Here is an 18,461-nt window from a genome sequence, read left to right as displayed (position 1 = left end):
GGGATCACGAATCATTTGAATCAGTTCGAGAGTTTGGAGCGGGATCGCGAATCATTTGAGTCAGTTTGGAGATCGTGAATCATTTGAATCAGTTCGGGAGTTCGGAGCGGGTTCGCGAATCATAACACTCAATTTTACCTCTCATGAGCCACTATGTCTATGGGCTCGATGAAAGATCTACCCACTTTTTTGTGAGAGGCGGTCTCTGCGCAGCAGGAGAGGCCAGGGCTGGTCGCACATGTGTCACATTATCTCTATCAGCCACAGTTTCCCTGGTCAGTTCAGGGTGATCAGTATAACTGCATTCCCATACTCTTTTTAATGTAGGTAAGATTAGACTCAGCAGAGGAAATACATAAAGCTGTGCATTTGGCCACGGGTGCACTAGCACATCCACAGCCATAGGCGCACCTTCTCTCGCCAGCGAGAAGAATAATGGGCAATGCATGTCTTCCTGCGAGGCGAAGAGATCTACAGCCGAACCGCTCCCACAGCTGGCTCACTACCTGAGGGTGGAGAGTCTATTTTCCGTAAAGGGGATTCCCCCTGGACAGGAGACCCACCCCAACATTCATTATGCCCGGGACATGCTTTGCCTGTAGTGACTGGAAATGTTTTGTGCCCCACACAATCAATTTTCCTTCCAGATTGTGAAGCTGAGGGGAGTGTGTGCCCCCTTGTTAATTCATGTATGCCATCGCCATTGTGTTTCTGATCTGATCAAAACGTGGCGGTTTCTTAGGAACTATATAAAATGTTTTTATACCAGAAACACTGGCAGCAGTTCCAGGAAGTTAATACCTGCATTCTGTAGCGGGACAGGCAATTTCCCTTCACTATTCTGCTCTCACACACTGCGCCCCCTCCTGTGAACAAGCATCCGTCCTCTGCCACACATGCTGGAACGGCTGGAATCAGCTGCTTGGCAGGGGAAGTGCACGATGGCAGTCTCTTTCCATTATATAAATCTCTCTCTGGGCCCTGGACCTCCTGCTGTGAAGGCCAGTCGAAGAGAGTTTGGCAGCTGCCCTCCTGCACACTTCAGTGAGGTCCAGGTCTCCACCTTATGGAAAGTGTGATGAATTTGTTCAGGATTTTTTGATGAATTGAAAGATCAAAAGAGAAGTCAAAATCTTTGTAACAGTATAAATGTCTCTACTGTCAATGTTAATAAATTGAATGCATCCTTGATAAATTAAAGGATTTATTTATCTACATCAATTTTAAATAATATATACATAGCATTTTTATTAACTCAATTGTTTTAAGTATCTTTATAGAATATTTATGTTAAAATATATATATATATATTATATATAAATATAATATATATATAAATATATATATACTATTTAAAATCTATTAAGTTTTTACGACAAAAATATAACTAAATATTTAACATTTGTGGAAATAATAAAAAATAATTATTTCAAATGCACAATTTGCTAAAATGTTGGTTTTTAGTTACAAAAAATACCCAAAACCCATTTGCATGCATATAGCAACATTTTTAATTTTTTTAATGGTCAAATATTCACATTTCCTTTAAAAAGAAAAATAAATTGTCCAGTTACACATTTACATTTTGATGTAATTGAGCATAATTTTCAGATCAACCAGTGTTTGTACTCAAGGTAAACTGTCATGGTGTAGTTTAACAAAATACTTTTTCTGAGTCAACCAGGAGGAGTCATTAACTGGTTTATCTGCATTTCCCCGAGTCAACCTGTGACCAGACACAAAGACCTCTGACCTCTGAACCAGGCCTAGAGCCAAGCACACAGATGTGTGTATTGTCCGGCGAGCAGCAGTGCCTCGTGTTCGCTTCAGCTAATGATGTGTGTGTGGGTGTGCATTCACCGTTTACACACATTACTGTAGATTCCAGCCCTCCACGTTCACATAAACACACTTTACTGGAGCAGACACACTGTAAGTGCCACTGCCTGTTCTTTCTGTGGTTTATAAGACTGAGTGACAGATGGATCTGGAGTTTGTCTCATTTGTTACGAATGTGACCCGTGATTGTGTGCAATAGAGCAAGACGGTGTACGTGAGTTATGTGTTTATATCCTGTTCTGCTGAGCAAAGGTCACCTTTCAAGACAGCAGCGCTGCTTTGTGTTTGATTTGTAGTCTAGTGCTTTCTTAGAAGCATATGTTCATATCTTTTCTTTTTTACTTGAGAATCATGCTTAGATGGCTAAAAGGCTTTCTCATACGTAAAACGTTAAATATGCACATTTTCTTTTCCAATAGATTGCAATATCTACAAACAAACTGCAACGGGCAGTGGTGCAGGTGGGCAGGCGACTGGACGTCTCACCTCCAGACGCAGGTAGACAGGGGTGTGTCTGTTTGCATTTGACTCAGTGTTTCACAGAAAACAAGGGACATGGCAGAAAAAATGAGTCAATGTTGAGTTAATGCTGTGTGACGAGGTCAACGCGCTTTGTTTGGGCAGTATAGTGACTTCTTAATATGCGATTTTCGTGCTAGCTTCCAGAAAAGGCCTGTCTTCAGAGAACTGATTGCTGATATGGTGGAAATAGCACTGGAGCTGTGACTTTGGTGCCCTGAATGAATCATTTCAGGGTCTGTGGGTCACGATCTGTGAGTATTTAATGCAGAAATGCAGTCCACAGGGCAGGAGGAAGAAGACCGCTGTAACTTTCTGTTCAAGATCATCCTGATTGGTGACAGTAATGTGGGAAAGACCTGCGTGATCCACAGCTTCAAGTCTGGGCTCTTCAGTGACAGCCAGCACAACACTATTGGAGTGGACTTCACCGTTCGCACGATAGACATCGATGGCAAGAGGGTGAAGGTGAGCTTGAAGTCAGCAAAGATCTCTTCTTATAAAGGCTGTTTAGGATTGAATGCATATACATCATTCCTCCAGTCTTCAGTGTCGCATGATCCTTCAGAAATCACTCGAATATACTGATTTAACTATATGAGTCTCTACTGTCTATTTTTAGTAATTTACCACATTTTTCCTGAATAAAATTATCCATTAATAAAAAAAAATTAAACATTTGAACGGTAGTGTATATTGTAACACAAGATGTCCATTTTAAACAAATGCTGTTTTTTTTTTATGTGTATATATATATATATATATATATATATATATATATATATATATATATATATATATATAAAAGAATCCTGAAAAAAGTAAGGACTGGAGTAATTATGCTAAAAATTCAGATTTGATCACAGGAATAATTTTTATTTTAAAGTATATTCAAATAGAAGCTGTTATTTTAAATTGCAATAATATTTAACTAAATAAGTTATTTTCATTATTTTATATTAAATAAATACAGTTCAGACATTTATTATTATGAAATAATAGGAAATTAACTTAAATGAATACATAAAATTACATAATGTATGACCGGTAATTATATGTATGTATTAATTTCATGTATTAAAAAGTTTATTTCATTTTTATAGGCATTTCATTTAAATTTTTCTACAATAAATATTTGTAAAAAAATTATAAATAGTTCAAATGAATTTAAATGAATATATATAATGCATTATTATTATATTTAAATATGGTAAATATATCAAATATATCAATACAATTATATATATTGTGTGAGTGTGCATAATTCAATCAATACACAAAATACAAAAATAACCCAGATATTTTTCTATCAAAATAGAATAATACAAATATATTGTGTGTAATTTAAATCAATACATAAAATGCATTTTATCTATTGATAATAATAGTATTAATATGTATATATTGATTTTAAACATTTTTCTGTGAAAATAGAATCATGCATACAGAAGAATTAAAGAAATAAAATAAGAATTAGACTTAATGTAGAGCTATATATATGCATTCTTCATGTTTAATTTCAGACGTTGACTGCAGATCTTTTGGCTGTTTCTTGGTAAATGTGAGCACAGTTTGAGACCGTGATCTCTTCAGTAGACGTGAGATTACTGGAGTGTTTTTCTAAAGAGCCTCCACTGAGTCTCACTGCTGTCTAGAAGAGACACCTGAGATTTTCAAGAGATGTATTTGTGATGGTGTCTGTGGATCTGTGTGATGTTCTTGAGATCAGATGCAAGTCTGGGACACGGCAGGACAGGAGCGTTTCCGCACCATCACACAGAGTTACTACCGAAGCGCTCACGGCGCCATGATCGTGTACGATCTGACCCGACGGCCCACCTTCGAGTCTCTGCCGCACTGGATCCAGGGTGTGGAGCAGTATGGAGCCGCCAACGTGGTCTTCGTTCTGATAGGTCAGAGCTGCGAGTCACTAACCTTTTTGTCAGCCAGCTGAACCCCTTTGACATAAAATATTTACTTGAGCTCCCCCTAAGGTTTTAAAAGACAATTCAATCATTTAAGACATTCACATGGGCACTTAATGGTCACATGATATGCAGGTAAAATTATTATGCTAAAAATAAATACATATGTATATTATATAAATAAATACTTTTTATAAAAATATATTTTTAATACATATATTTTTGCATAATAATAATAATAATATATATATATAAATACAATAAAACGTTTATTGCATTAATCACATCCAAAATAAGTTTTTTGTTTACATAATATATGTGCGTGTACTGTGTATATATAAATACATTTTTATATAAATATCATTTTTCTTACTGTGTATTTATATATACATAATAAATAAACACTTTACACATACATATATTATGTGAACAAAAACTTTTTGGGATTTGATTTAATCATTTGACAGCACTAATACATACATATACACATACACATACATTATTTTACAGCAGAATTTTAAAATAAAACCATTTTAGTATTTTACAGCAGAAATATATATATATATATATATTGTATGTGCATGTGACCTTTTTTATGATTTAATTTATTAAATTGACAATGATTCATTTGTTAGTTTTTTTTACTTAGTTCTTGTCCCATTTCTCTTTGCAGTCTCTTTTTTTAAAATCTCTATCATTGGCTATTTGAATCAAATCTTTGAAAACTATTCAGGATATATGCTTGAGGCATTTAGCAGCAAACAAACTCGATATTCATAATATATTTTCTGTGCTGCAGGTAATAAGTGTGACCTGGAGGCTCAGCGGCAGGTGCTGTTTGAGGACGCATGCACGCTAGCGGAGCAGACAGGTGCACTGGCGGCGCTCGAGACCTCGGCCAAACAGCATCACAACATCGAGGAAGCGTTCGAACTGATGGCACGGGAACTCATAGAGCGACATGGAGGAATAGTCCATCAGGACAGCCAATCAGATTCACCGACTGTTTTCCTGCACTCAGACTCTCATCCAGTAGATGAAGGAGAACATCTGGAGAAGAGGTCATGTGACTGCTGACTGGCAAGCGACAGATTTCAAAATTTTGGAATCTTCCATTTTGGAAGGCTTCCGATGTAATTCACTTCAAGTTATTTTAAGTTATGCTGGTTGAAGTGCTATTTGGTTATCATATTATTTTAATTTATAATCATAAACATACTGTTTTGTTGCTCAAACAGCTTTACCGTTTACCACACTTTGTTATTCCTGTAGTTATTTATCCATAGCGGCTAATAAATAGGAAATTCTGCATATTGCACACTATAATTACTATAAAGCTGTCATATATTTCAGTTTATCTCAATCTTACAAATGTCCGTTACAATTAAGAAATCTTTAATATACACTGTGTCTACACTTTGTTTATATGATGAGAGGATTCCTTGAGAGCAACTACGACCTTAGCAACTTCAAAACTCCGGTGTTTTAAGCGTTGAGAGGATTCCATCGCCTGATTGGCCACTGCGTTCCAGAAATCAACATTTATCTCTGTGATTGGCTAAACTGCTCAATGCTGAAAAAACAAAGTGCCATTAGAAACCTTTGACGCTTTGCTGAGTGCGCGCACAAATATGGTGCGCTTAAAGCTGCGGTAGGTAACTTTTGACGCTCTAGCGGTTAATAAACAGAACTGCTTGCGTCTTGCGGAAGAACATCGTAGCCGGAACTACTTCTCTCTGTTTATGTCTATGAAGAATCACAAAGGTACTGGGTTACTCCGCCGCGGTATCCCCGAAGCAATCTAAAATAGTCCGAATATAAACACCTATTATAGGTGCACCCTAGTGATTCAGGACAAGCTAAAAACACGGTTTGGAAAATGGATTCATGGTGTACTCGCTTATTATATACATTTTTCTACATTTTGAACACAAACAAAGTTACGGACCACAGCTCTGATTGGTTGTTTCTTAACAGGAGCGGATGGAGTTTCTGCAAATGGCAATAGGGCCACTGGGAGGAGCTAGAGGAGCTTGATTTTTACACAGATTATCTGTCTCATATTCTACTATCAGGACATAATGACAGGTTTAACAAATATGTAAAAAATATATTTTTACAAAAGTTACCTACTGCAGCTTTAATATTGTGCATATGGTGTAAAAACAAATTAGACATCTCTGAAAATGTAGATCCATTTAATTAATTATTATAATGAACATGTATACAAGTACAATATTACAGATGACCTCTTGTGGGACATTTATTCTGCAGTCGGTTGTGTACAGTACAATTAAATGCATAAAACGTTACAAACAGTACGTCATAAATCCCTTCTTTGTTTTTTCGTAACACTTAATATATTTAAAGTACTAGATATGAATTGAGGATTTTGTGCGTTCAAATATTAAACAAATCAAGAATAATCACGCGGCTTGTTGTTGCTCACTGACAGCGTTGTCAGTTCACGCACGATTGCGTTTTGATTGTAAAAGTTGGAACTCATTTTAACTTGAATTACACCTGAAAATACAGTACGACATGATGCCCAAAACACCCGACTTGTGTACATAAGACAATTACAAAACAGCACTAACAAAACGCAAGTATACGAACTGTGTGAACGATGCTTAAGAGGTACTGTGTTAAACAGCAAACCAAAGTGTTCACATTTACAAAAACTGAGGCGTATGTGAACTTTAATGGCAAATATATCAGACAACAGACACACTTCCACCTATTGGAGGTAGTATGGCATCATGGATGAATGTGTTTCCTTGCTGCAAACGTTTAACCTTGTGTTTGTAAAAATATCTTTTTCAATGCTCTGTCCGAGCTCATTACAATTTACCCATAAGCCACTTGAGATCCCAAATGGTGCACTTGATTTCGGCTTGTATAGAATGTAAACGTCTTCCTGCGAAACTCATTCAAACGTGAAGTGCTACATTTCACAATAGTTTTTGAAGAAGAAGAAGAAGGGTCACTGCTTAGAAAAGATTGAGCATGAAGACATGCTTTGGGACAAGGTGTGACACTATTAACCCACGGGGCAAAGCACATCAACACAACAAACACGAACCAGTTCAACAGCAGACTGCAGTAACAGTAAAGTGGATGAAAAACACTGTATCTGTATGTATTTTAATAAAACTCTATTATGATAAAAAATTGACAATGTAACTGCATAAAAATATAATTAATTAAAGCCTGTTTTGCTTTAGTGTAAAAAACTTTTTTTTTTTTTTTTTTTACAATTGATGTTACTTGTGCAACTTAACATTGCATCTTTATTTCTTAAACTTTTTCTTAAGGTGTTCTGCAAATTTTTGTAGGGGAGATCTAGTCATTTTGTGTGAATATACCTGATAAGGATTTTCACATGAGGTCTAAAAAGCTCCTCGTACCGATTTTACAACCAGGTCACATAGATTTGCTGCACTGACCAACAGAAAGCTGTTTGGTTTATTATATTTCCAACAGCACAAGAAAAAAAAAAAAATATTTTTTTTTTAAATATATTTATGTAAAGATTTTTTACCAATATATTTTTGGCCATTTTGTCTATTTTTTTTTTTAAATATATTCTAAATGTAAAAATTCAATTAAAAATTTTTTTTTGACCTCTATATATTTCAGTCTAAGAAAATGCATTCACATATGCTGCATTTAAAACAAAACTTGATTTGTTATTTATAACACCTGCAAACATATAACACATTAGCAAGGGACAATTTAAAATGCTCCAAAAAATACAATATTGCAATATATAAAAATATTAAACATTATTAAATCATTATAAACCTACCATTTGATCTCTTATAGGATATCCACAATTATATTTAACTTAAATGTAGGCTACTGTAAGATTGGAAATTTATTTTCTTGCCCCTGAAATACATTTATAAATATATTTGGGTATATATTTATTTTAAGAATCTATTTAATTGAAAGTTTGCAACATATATTTAGCATGTATTTTAGCCACAGAAACATATATATATTATATTTTCCCAGTGTGATATCACCTTAAGAAAAAGTGTAAGAAATAAGAAATGTTGTATTGTATGATATAAAGTCAGGTGAATTGGAAGATATGAAGCTGCCTTTGTTTTACTCCAAGCAGAAATGGGCCTCAGTCAATTGTATGCTTGTGCAGTTACGTATAAGTCTATTTTTAGCTGCGCTTTATAGATTGCTACACTTTTGACAAATTTCGCAAATATATACACACCTTTACAATTACGTTACATATATTTTACTCTGGAAACAGGTTTTCTAATGCAAAACATGATTTAAAATAGAGGGCAAGTGACAAAGAAATATGAGTATTTAACTTAACAAAATTCAATGCAGTTAATTAACATTTATGATATTTAAAATTAAAATCATTTCAGATGAACAGGAAAAATAAAATGGCTCGAAAATCGCCAAAAAGAGGACATGGACAGGAATTATAATGAGGATTGATTTCGTTTCGACAACTGCAAAACAATTAATTGCGGTTAATCGTTAAAAAAAATATTTTTTTGTCACGTACATACTATGTGTGTATTAATTTTTTTGCAGCCCTATTCGTGACTCATGGCAGGTAGATGTGGAGTAATTAACGATGGTTTAATGCAGTGACCAACCCTCCTGCTGGAAGACCAACTCCACCCCGTCCCGAACGTCATGAACGATGAAGGAGGGCTGCGTCAGACTGGGGTCGAAGCGGAAGTCCCGGTGACCGTGGAAGATCCGCTGCTCTGTGACCGTCTGCTCGGGGTCCGAGGGCAGGTCCTGGTGATCGCGGTTGTAGACACCCGTGCAGACCAGGATGGAGCTGCAGCCTTCGGGCAGACAGTGATCGAACGAGCCTCCCACCATCACCCGTCCTGAACCTTTGGCATCGTCGGACGCTTCACTCTGCAGGTCTCCGGTCACCTGACTGCTCGAGCCGCCCTGCGCCTGCGCACGGGTTCGATGCATCGCTTTGAGGTAGCGGTTGTACAGGTTTGCACCATAAATATCAGCCATCGGGTTGTCACTACGAGAAAGATACACATGCATCAGACATTTTTACCGGTTTAAAAGTTTCAATAATTAGATTTTTAATGTTTCTAAAAAAAAAAAAAGAAGTATTTTCTGTTCACCAAGGCTGCATTTATTTAATGAAAAATACAGTAAAACAGTAATATTGCATAAACTGTGATGTTTTTGTTTGAATATATTGCTAAATGTAATTTATTCTTGTGATGCAAAGCTGAATTTTCAGCATCATTTTTCCAGTCTTCAATGTCACATGATCCTTAATCCTCTAATATACTGATTTGCTGCTCAAGAAATGTTTTTTTATTATTTATATTGAGCACAGTTTTTGCCGCTTAGTGTTCCTGTGGAAATGTCACACACTACCATTCAAAAGTTTGGGGTTAGCAGGAGTTTTTATTTTATTTTAATTTTTTTTGAAAGAAAATAATATTTCCTTTCAGCAAGGATGTGTTAAATTAATTAAAAGTGACAGTAAAGTCTTTTTTTTTAATTATGTCACAAAAGATTTCTATTTAAAAAGAATTCTGTTCTTTTTTAACTTTCTATTCAACAAAAATTCTAAAAAAAAAATCATCATCTTAGACTGATTTCTGAATGATCATGTGACACTGAAGACTGGAGTAATGATCCTGAAAATTCATTTATTTTAAATTGTTATAATATTTCACAATATTATAATTTTCACCAAAGAAATGCAGCCTTGGTGAGCAGAAAATACTCTAAATATTCTAAACTTCTGACCAGTGGTATATGCTATGGATTGAACTCAAGGTCAATTAAATTTGACCATTCAGTCTTCAAAACATCAAATCATTTACTCACCCAATGGCGTAAAGTCTCTCGACCGGTCGGGTCCAGCCCAGTTTCTCGGCCTGTTTTCTGATGAGCAGTTCAGCGTAGTTGTACGTCACAACACTGGGCTTCCCGATCAGAGCCTCGTACTTCAGCTCACAGCCTGTTATCTTCTTATAGATGCTCTCCAGACACACGAGGAACATGCCGTGTCCAAATCTAATGACAAACAAACATCATTCCTTTCTAGATTTAACCACCATTTAGCCATTGAATTGAAAAAAATATCTTCCTGACACTGACCGAGGGTTTTTGGCTTCGGCCATCCACAGTAGATCCATGTTACAGGCCAGAACGGGGATATGTGGGTAATGCAATGATGTCACAGGGTTTCCTGGCCTCCCATTGGTAAAGAGCACATCAGTGATCAGTTGTAAGTTGGTCTCCCACCTGATAGGCTCGCCAAACAGGATGACAGCTGTAAAGTGACGGTAATCACAGATAAGAATGGACACAGATTTCCAGAACAAAGAGTGAAAGCAGTTGAGTGAAAATGACCATCTATTGGGGGCAAATCCATAGATGGGCGAACCTGGGGAAGTACATTATATGGTCAGTCCTAAATGGTTAAGATTAGGAATCTGTTCAAATAGTGGGCTAATACTGACACATATTCAAATATCATTTTCTCTACTCACCATGTCTTTAGGTCTGCGATTGTGATCCACTACATCCAGGAGAGGATTCGCTTCCCTTAACATGTCAATGGTCACAACGTTCTTGAAACCTACACTGGAGGTTATTAAAAACAAAAACAAACAGAAACTATACATATTATATTATAAAATATATGTCAAAAAAGTGTGTGTGTGTGTGTGTTATAATAAATTATTAACATTTATAACATTTATAATATATATATATATATATATATATATATATATATATATATAAAATATTTATTTGTAATAATGTTTATTACAATAATTATATTTATAGCTATATATATATATGATACTATTAATTATAATTATAGTAATTATATAGAATTTAAATATAAAAATAATTATAGTAATAATTATTACAATATTTAAATAATAATAAATAACTATAATTAAAATATACATTTATTTTTTTAGAATTATAATTATTTATAACTATTATGTAATTATATTCCTCAAAATTAAGGTAAAGAAGCATACTTGTGTGCAACTTCCACGATGGGTCCCTGTCCGGACACCAGCACACACAGGTCATGGAACTGAGTGAAAACCCGCAGAGGACTGTGGGACAGCACCACCTGGTCTGGTGACACCTGTGTGGAGAAATGTAAACAAATCACATGTTATGTGTGGGAGGATGTGACTAATTGTGGTTTCACCTGTCGTCAGGTGTCTCACCTCAACCTCCAGAAGGTGAGACAGCTGCTCGGCCTTGGTCTCTCGCAGAGAGTTTCCCGCATTTGTCACAAACACCACAGGAACCCTGTACTTTCCATCGCCGTCCACCAGGTTCCTAAAACACTGTTTGGCTGCAGGGATGGGTGTCCGTCCACGTACCAGCACCCCGTCAATGTCAAACAGAAGCCCAAACAAGCTGCACTCCTGTTCACACACATCCTCATCCATATCAACTGCAAGTTTTAATTATTTTGTTAGCACTTATTGTGACCCTGGAGCACAAAACCAATCTTAAGTCGCTTGGGGAGGATTTATAGAATCATCATAGCTATCAATACACTGTATGGGACAAAAATTATAGATTTTTCTTTCATTCCAAAAATCATTAGGATATTAAGTAAAGATCATGTTCCATGAAGATATTCTGTAATCTGTAACCTTGGTTTTCCTAGAGGTTAAATGTCTTGATCAAGATCACAATGGTGATAGTTTGAGCAGGGATTTGAACCTATGACCTTCAAGTTACAGACCAATTTCAGGCCCAAACAAAACCATGATGCCACAACATCTTTAATGACAAGGAGCTTTATTCCTGCTTTAAAACTGATTTCAATATCCTGCAAAAGGAAAGCGAAACCTTAAGAAAGTCCACTCACATTCGCTGTACTATTTAGGGGGAAACATCCCACAAATCCAGGTGAAAATTCATGTAGATCAATTGCAAAAGTTTCATTCTCTTGCCAAATTTCAAAGGCTGTGTGTCAACACCATAGACTGCTTACCTGGCCATCGTTTCTGACTGTCAGATGCTTTTAGACACTTTTTGTGCATTATTGCCATATTTGAGAATCAGATTTTGTTGCTTTTCTTTTCATTAAAATGTAATTAAAAGTATATATGTGTAAAATTGTATATGCAATTTTATTTATATTATTAAAATATTACATATAATATATATATATATTAGATATGTCTATTTATATAGTACTGTATACTGTATTTTTTATATAAAAATGTCTATAAATATCCATATATATTCATATAACATTTAAGTATAGAATATTTGTTATTATATTATATAAATATCCATAGAAATGATTTTAATATCATATAATATAATTACACACAACTGTGTACATACACATGATTATAATATAATATGTGCTTTTTTGGACAGAAAATTCTTTCTAGATGGCTCAAAACAACACAAGCCTAAGGGCACATGACATTTCTCGTCTTGCTGTGGTTTGAGGTATTTGTTGGCTCATTATTATTATTGAGGATTAAATTATGAACGATAATAATAATAATGAGCGTGTACTCACTGTGCTATAGCGGCGTCGCGTCTGCGCAGAAACAGCTGCATTAGTGACTTTCCTGCTCAGTTTCACGCCTCTCCACCCGATTCTAAACATATTCAAGCGGGGAAAAATCTCTGCCATGTTTTTCTTCGAAATAAACGAGGAAGCAAGACAGTGCTAAAACTTTGACCTGTGCACGACTCCTCCTGCGTGGCAAAGCATTAGCTCACATGCTATCAGCAGCTGTCAAACATGTTTTTCTAGATTTGAAGGGTACATAGGGGATCCGTGTCCACGTGCAGTGTGTGCGTGTGTGTCCGCAGGAAACAGTGGGTAGAACTCACGTCAGGCTGCGTCGCTGTTGCGCAGACTCTGCGTCGCAGGGTACGCAGTCAGAACGCGCTCGATTAAACACCGACACTTCCGGTTTGTAACTGGCGTGTTTTAAAAGCGAGCGTCGAACACACACACGCCTGCAGAAGGTAACTATTCGTGATAAACACGAGGATATTATTATAAAAATGATTTAATTGGGTGAGCGTGTGTTAAGTATTGAAAATGCTGGCAGATGTAGCTGGTTAGTTAAATTATTAACTACCGTTATTTATGCTATTCTGGTTTTATTCGGCAACATTATCATTGCACATCCGACAGGGTGATGAACACATAAAGTGACTGAAGTTATAATCTAAGCAGTTGCAGTGATAATCAGATAAGCAATAAACGCGTTGTTCGTTCAAATTTCCCACCGCGAAGCGTCACTGTTTCCATGACAACTGACTGAACACACCCGTATGTAAACAAAAGAGCTTCACTTTAGGCTGTTTTTATGAATATTAATATATTGCTGGTTGTCTTTAAAGTACTCTAATTTTAGATTAAAGTTTGATCGGCTACAGATTATTATATTAGAAAAAAATCACCTTAAAAATCGATATGTGAAACAATGTAATTTAAAATAATTAATTTGTATTATTATTGTACTTTTTTCACGTTTTTTTTTTGAGTGCATCACATTAAAGTCTTTTTATATATATATTAATTTAGGCCATACTCTGTGAGGATGGATTCTCCTACAAAACAACGTAAAAGGTAAATATATGTATATGATAAGATTAGGGATTATAACAAGGTTGGGGGTTCGATTCCCCGGGAACACATGATAAGTAAAAATTGATAGCCTGAATGTACTGTAAGTCACTTTGGATAAAAGCGTCTGCTAAATGCATAAATTAAATTATTAAACTTAATGATAATAACATGTTCTAATATATAAATTCTTATAACATTATCTGAAATCCCAAATGCCCCTCTTTCTCTGTTTGGGTCAGTGGTGAGTCTCCGCTGCCCTCGGTCTCTGAGCGTCTGGCGTATCTGCGGCCGTCCCGTGAGCTGCTGGAGTTCTACAGGCAGAAGGTGGCACAGTTTGATGGAGAGCATGAGGACCTGCTGCAGATGCTGGAGAAGTACAGGAGCACCGCGGAGGAGCAGGTGATCTCCTGTCTCCTGGATGATGCTCCTGCTCTGGTGTATCCTCTGTCCCTGGTTGTGTTATTGTTATGTGTGTGTGTTTGTGCAGCACAAGTTGCAGTGGGAGGTGCGTCAGCGAGAGGAGGAGATCGCAGAGCTCCAGAACGCTCTCAGTGATATGCAGGTGTATCTGTTCCAGGAGCGAGAGCAGGCTCTGCGACTGTACGCCGAGAACGACCGCCTCAAAATCAGGTCCGATGTCTCCTCATCACAGAGAGCTGAGCACAGACATGATATCTGACACTGAAGTGATTATTTTATCATCACAGGGAGCTGGAGGACCGGAAAAAGATCCAACATCTTCTAGCGCTGGTGGGTCCAGATCCAGGCGAGATCACGTATTTCCATCACGAGCCGCCGCACAAGGTTCAAAACAACACACATCAACCTTATTATAGCCATTTGTGAAGTATTATGCTTGATTTTTTTTTGTTTGTTTTGGTTGTAGGTCACAGTCCCTCAGAAGAAGGTCCAGCTGAGGTCACATGAGGAATCAAAGGTGCTGAAACCGAGGCCTGTATCTGTGAAAGGTCCGCCTTCAGCTTTATTATATTTTGTATATGGTTACTAATGACTAATTTGTAGTGGTTTTATGGTGCATTGATGCATTCATCATCGTTTGAGATGAGCATGTGGCGTTTCAAACTACAGGAAGCAAGAAATCGTCCAGAGAAGGAGAAGATGCCACAAGTTCAGAGCAGTACAAGAGAGACAACCAGACGTTACTGCTGCAGGTGTGTGTGTGTCTTATGCTCAACAAGGTTGCATTCATTCATTTACTGCTTGTTTCTATCTGTTTTCTTTTTATATATTATGTAATTAACAAAAGCAAAAAGGCGTCTAACATTAGCTTGCTCTGTTCTTTTTTTATTCTATCTGCTAAATGACTAAATGTAAATAAATAGATGAACATCATGTGGTGGTGGTATACATATAGCTTTATTTTATTTTTTCGTGCATTTAATAAGCACTAGCTTATCTTTTTTGTTTAGTTTTTTGATAGCTTGCTATGTGTTGAGCGGCTGCTGTTGTATGAGTCAGGTGGAGGCGCTGCAGGCGCAGCTGGAGGAGCAGACGCGGCTGGCTAAAGAGCAGGTGGAGGCGCTGCAGGAGGACAGACGCATTCACCGGGAGGAGAGACAGGTACAGCATCAGCGCGACCAGGACACAATCACAGCCCTCACCGACAAGTAAGTCTATCCTTCCTCCTGTCTCGACAAACCCCGAGCAGCAGGCCTGAGCTGGACTCTGTCTCGTGTGCAGACTGCAGCGCACGCAGAACCTGCTGTATGAGAGCACCAGGGACTTCCTGCAGCTGAAGTTTGAGGGTCGAGCTCACGAGAAGAGCTGGATGCTGGAGAAGGACCGTCTGCTGCGAGAGCTGGACTCCTGTCAGGAGCGGCTGCGAGAGGAGCACAGTTTCCCCGAGCAGCCTCCGCCTCTGTCTGCAGACGCCCCGCTCCTCTCACAGCCCCAACACGAGAGCAGCCACACACACCGGGACGAGATCCGGGTCAGACAGCTCCCATCTCCTGCTTCATTTAACTAACTTAGGTTTCTGGAATGGCACAAATGCTTAGAAAAAGTTGAAGGGAGAACTTTACAAAATTTTTATGCCAAAGACACCCAAATATGATGAGGTTATTATTAAATAATGAAGTCAGCTAGATATTTAAAACTCATTAATAATACTTAGTGAGAAAAGTAATGTGATGTTTTCAAAGGAAATAACTATTTTCCATTTACAGTACATTGTTAACGTTCTAAACATTGTTTTATATATATAGTGTATATATATAAATTCTTTAAGAATATAAAAATATTTATATATATATATATATATATTTTTTTATATATATTCTTAAAGAATTAAAAAATAAATCTAAATTGTATGTTATTTTTAATTATAATTTCTCTGCTATTAAAGTTTTTTTGTTAAGATTTCAAATTTTTTACTTTCATTTCAAAGTTTTAGTCATTTTGTTTTATTTTTATAAATGTTTTTTCACCTATTAATAAACTTTAAGGAAATGTTTTTATGCTTAACAGGAAAAAAAACATTATAAATATCTATTTTTTATTGTTTCATATATAATATTTATACATTTTATGTGTGATGTTTATATATTTATATCATCTATTATATTAATATAATCTAACGGTATGCATATTAATTGTACAAGTAAATTACATAATTTTAAAATGTGTAATATTTTTGTGCAGGATAAGCATGCTTTAGTTGAAAACTCTTTTATGGGCAGGAATCACATTATCCTTCATCTTTTGAAACAAGATTTAATCCAGGTCTTTTTTTTTCTTTTTCTTTTTTTTGTCCCAGCAGGCTTTGCGTGAGGAACTGAAACAGGCTCATAAACTGGCTGACATGTACCGAGAGCAGTGTGTGAACCTGGAGACGGACCTGTCCCAGATCAGAGAGGAGGGCGACGTGGGCCGAGAGATCTTCAAAGTACACAAACAAACTCGCCACCCTCATGAATGCTTGTACTGTTAACTTCTGTGGCTCACAAAATAGAGCAGCCTAAACATCATGCTAAAGCTCTCCTCTGTTTATAAAAAAAAAAAAAAAAGTACTTTTTTCGAAGCACATGAGGGTGAGATGCTTTTGACATGAAAATCTTTTATTGAAATGTGGAGGTTTCTTAAGTGTCAAACTAAGCTTTGTTGTTTTTAGGAGCGCTCTGATAAGATGGCCAATCGTCTGCAGCTGATGACTAAACGTTATGAAGCTCTGGAGAAGAGACGTGCCATGGAGGTGGAGGGGTTCAAGACCGACATCAAACTCCTCCGGCAGAAAGTCAAAGACGTGGAGAAATATCTCTTTAAAGTCAGTCATTTCTCTCATATATCACTGCTATTTTAGAATAAATGTCTCCGACCTTAGCTTGAGGTTTTCAGATACACACAATCAGCTAAACTGTCTGATATCAGTATATATATATATATATGAGACATTGGCAACTATTTGTTAGCCATTGATATTAGCATTAATTGATTAGCATTAACTGTTAATTAATTAACAGATTTTAATGGCTGTCTTTCACTAGCTGACACTCAACGTGGGCCCTGATCAAGACCTGGCGATTCTCCATGAGGTTCGGCAGACCAACAGCCGCACGGTAAAGGTCCAGAGTGAGCTGAAGAACCTGAGGGCCAAAATCTACAAACTGGAAAACGAGCTGAGATTCTGCTGAAGACCCGTGAGGAGGTTAGAGAAGATGAACGATAACCGCTCCACCTCACAACTGTGATCTTTAGTCCAGTATCCATCCTCTGAGACACATCACTGACCGAAGGATTCAGAAGAAAGCTGGACATCATAGAGCTCAGTGTTTATTTGTGCTGTTGCATTTTGTATATTAGATAAATAAAGGCTGCTTTTTGTATTCATTATGAAACTGGTCTGAGACCATCACAAACACAACAGTAGGGCCCATGTTCATTTTATAGCTTTTAAACATCTGAATCCTCTCGAGACAAAAACAATACTGAAAGAGACTGATTTCAGTTGAGAAAAACTAAAACATACAGATGAATCTGATAAAAATGATTAAAAACACGCAACTGTCATATTTCACCACAACAAAACACACACACAATATATATATAAAACGTGTTTGCATAGTAGCGTCTGTTCAACTGAATTTAATTTGTATTTTAATTAATAAAAAATGCCAGCAACGAGAATTTGGTTATAAAAACAGTTGTTTTATTGACATTTAGCAAATTAAGAGTAAGCATTTTTTGTACAATTTATAATAAAGCAAATTTTGTTATTTATATATTTGTTTCTATATATATTTTTATAAACAAGTATGCGTGTGTGTGTGTATATATATATATATATATATATATATATATATATATATATATATATATATATATATATATATATATATATATATATATATATATATATATATATATATCTATATATATATATATATATATATATATATCTATATAATAGATATATATATATATATATATATATATATATAGATATATACACACACACACACTTTAATTACAGTAATGTGAATTTGGGGGGCGAAATGTGCTCAACAGTTAAGAACATATCATGCAAAAAATGTTAAATATAA

General features: G+C 36.1%; 3 protein-coding genes and 1 long non-coding RNA gene across 7 annotated transcripts; 3 read left to right on the top strand and 1 right to left on the bottom strand.

Moving 5' to 3' along the window:
- Window positions 1-1,839: 1,839 nt before the first annotated feature.
- Window positions 1,840-6,025, top strand: LOC113042919 (ras-related protein Rab-19-like). Of its 3 annotated transcripts, none has more exons than XM_026201932.1 (4): window positions 1,840-2,337; window positions 2,638-2,826; window positions 4,088-4,271; window positions 5,083-6,025. In XM_026201932.1, the coding sequence occupies exons 1-4, from the start codon at window positions 2,158-2,160 to the stop codon at window positions 5,358-5,360; spliced, it is 831 nt and encodes a 276-aa protein (XP_026057717.1). In that variant the 5' UTR covers window positions 1,840-2,157; the 3' UTR covers window positions 5,361-6,025. The 3 variants fall into 3 exon arrangements, with proteins under 3 accessions (XP_026057717.1, XP_026057719.1, XP_026057718.1); XM_026201934.1 differs by having other exon boundaries at window positions 1,847-2,337; window positions 2,499-2,826; window positions 5,083-6,022; XM_026201933.1 differs by having other exon boundaries at window positions 1,847-2,826; window positions 5,083-6,022.
- Window positions 6,026-7,905: 1,880 nt separating this feature from the next.
- LOC113042917 (haloacid dehalogenase-like hydrolase domain-containing 5) lies at window positions 7,906-13,136 on the bottom strand. Its single transcript, XM_026201931.1, has 8 exons — window positions 12,835-13,136; window positions 11,510-11,713; window positions 11,312-11,424; window positions 10,808-10,901; window positions 10,668-10,701; window positions 10,413-10,587; window positions 10,140-10,328; window positions 7,906-9,312 (listed from the first exon to the last, which is right to left on the bottom strand). Exons 1-8 carry the CDS (start codon window positions 12,949-12,951, stop codon window positions 8,901-8,903), a joined length of 1,338 nt encoding a protein of 445 aa, XP_026057716.1. The 5' UTR covers window positions 12,952-13,136; the 3' UTR covers window positions 7,906-8,900.
- LOC113042918 (uncharacterized) lies at window positions 10,591-11,588 on the top strand. The gene is made up of 4 exons (XR_003275634.1): window positions 10,591-10,721; window positions 10,819-10,907; window positions 11,298-11,412; window positions 11,501-11,588. It is a non-coding gene; the product is annotated as an uncharacterized LOC113042918 (long non-coding RNA).
- Window positions 13,137-13,196: 60 nt separating the features above from the next.
- LOC113042916 (coiled-coil domain-containing protein 77-like) lies at window positions 13,197-17,751 on the top strand. 2 transcript variants are annotated; one of them, XM_026201930.1, is made up of 12 exons: window positions 13,197-13,292; window positions 13,858-13,902; window positions 14,142-14,301; window positions 14,390-14,532; window positions 14,610-14,706; window positions 14,789-14,870; window positions 14,992-15,074; window positions 15,382-15,530; window positions 15,604-15,853; window positions 16,682-16,807; window positions 17,033-17,185; window positions 17,406-17,751. In XM_026201930.1, the coding sequence occupies exons 2-12, from the start codon at window positions 13,874-13,876 to the stop codon at window positions 17,550-17,552; spliced, it is 1,419 nt and encodes a 472-aa protein (XP_026057715.1). In that variant the 5' UTR covers window positions 13,197-13,292; window positions 13,858-13,873; the 3' UTR covers window positions 17,553-17,751. The 2 variants fall into 2 exon arrangements, with proteins under 2 accessions (XP_026057715.1, XP_026057714.1); XM_026201929.1 differs by lacking the exon at window positions 13,197-13,292 and adding an exon at window positions 13,353-13,602 and having other exon boundaries at window positions 17,406-17,744.
- Window positions 17,752-18,461: the final 710 nt, after the last annotated feature.

This window comes from Carassius auratus, chromosome 25, assembly GCF_003368295.1.
Source record: "Carassius auratus strain Wakin chromosome 25, ASM336829v1, whole genome shotgun sequence".
Classification (NCBI taxonomy): domain Eukaryota; kingdom Metazoa; phylum Chordata; class Actinopteri; order Cypriniformes; family Cyprinidae; genus Carassius; species Carassius auratus.
The sequence above is the reverse complement of the archived record's forward strand: the minus strand, read 5'-3'. Positions and strand labels throughout refer to the sequence as shown.

Bases quoted from the DNA above. Each gene is read 5' to 3' on its own strand.
- LOC113042916 (XM_026201930.1), top strand. From the start codon at position 13,874: ATGGATTCTCCTACAAAACAACGTAAAAG. The intron at 14,707-14,788 runs GTTCAAAACAAC...TTTTGGTTGTAG, and splicing joins ATCACGAGCCGCCGCACAAG to GTCACAGTCCCTCAGAAGAA. The intron at 15,531-15,603 runs GTAAGTCTATCC...TCTCGTGTGCAG, and splicing joins ATCACAGCCCTCACCGACAA to ACTGCAGCGCACGCAGAACC.
- LOC113042919 (XM_026201932.1), top strand. From the start codon at position 2,158: ATGTTCATATCTTTTCTTTTTTACTTGAGAATCATGCTTAGATGGCTA. The intron at 2,338-2,637 runs GTAGACAGGGGT...GCAGAAATGCAG, and splicing joins CGTCTCACCTCCAGACGCAG to TCCACAGGGCAGGAGGAAGA. The intron at 2,827-4,087 runs GTGAGCTTGAAG...TCTTGAGATCAG, and splicing joins TCGATGGCAAGAGGGTGAAG to ATGCAAGTCTGGGACACGGC.
- LOC113042917 (XM_026201931.1), bottom strand. From the start codon at position 12,951: ATGGCAGAGATTTTTCCCCGCTTGAATATGTTTAGAATCGGGTGGAGA. The intron at 11,714-12,834 runs GTGAGTACACGC...GTGTGTGAACAG, and splicing joins CGCGACGCCGCTATAGCACA to GAGTGCAGCTTGTTTGGGCT. The intron at 11,425-11,509 runs GTGAGACACCTG...TTCTCCACACAG, and splicing joins CTCACCTTCTGGAGGTTGAG to GTGTCACCAGACCAGGTGGT.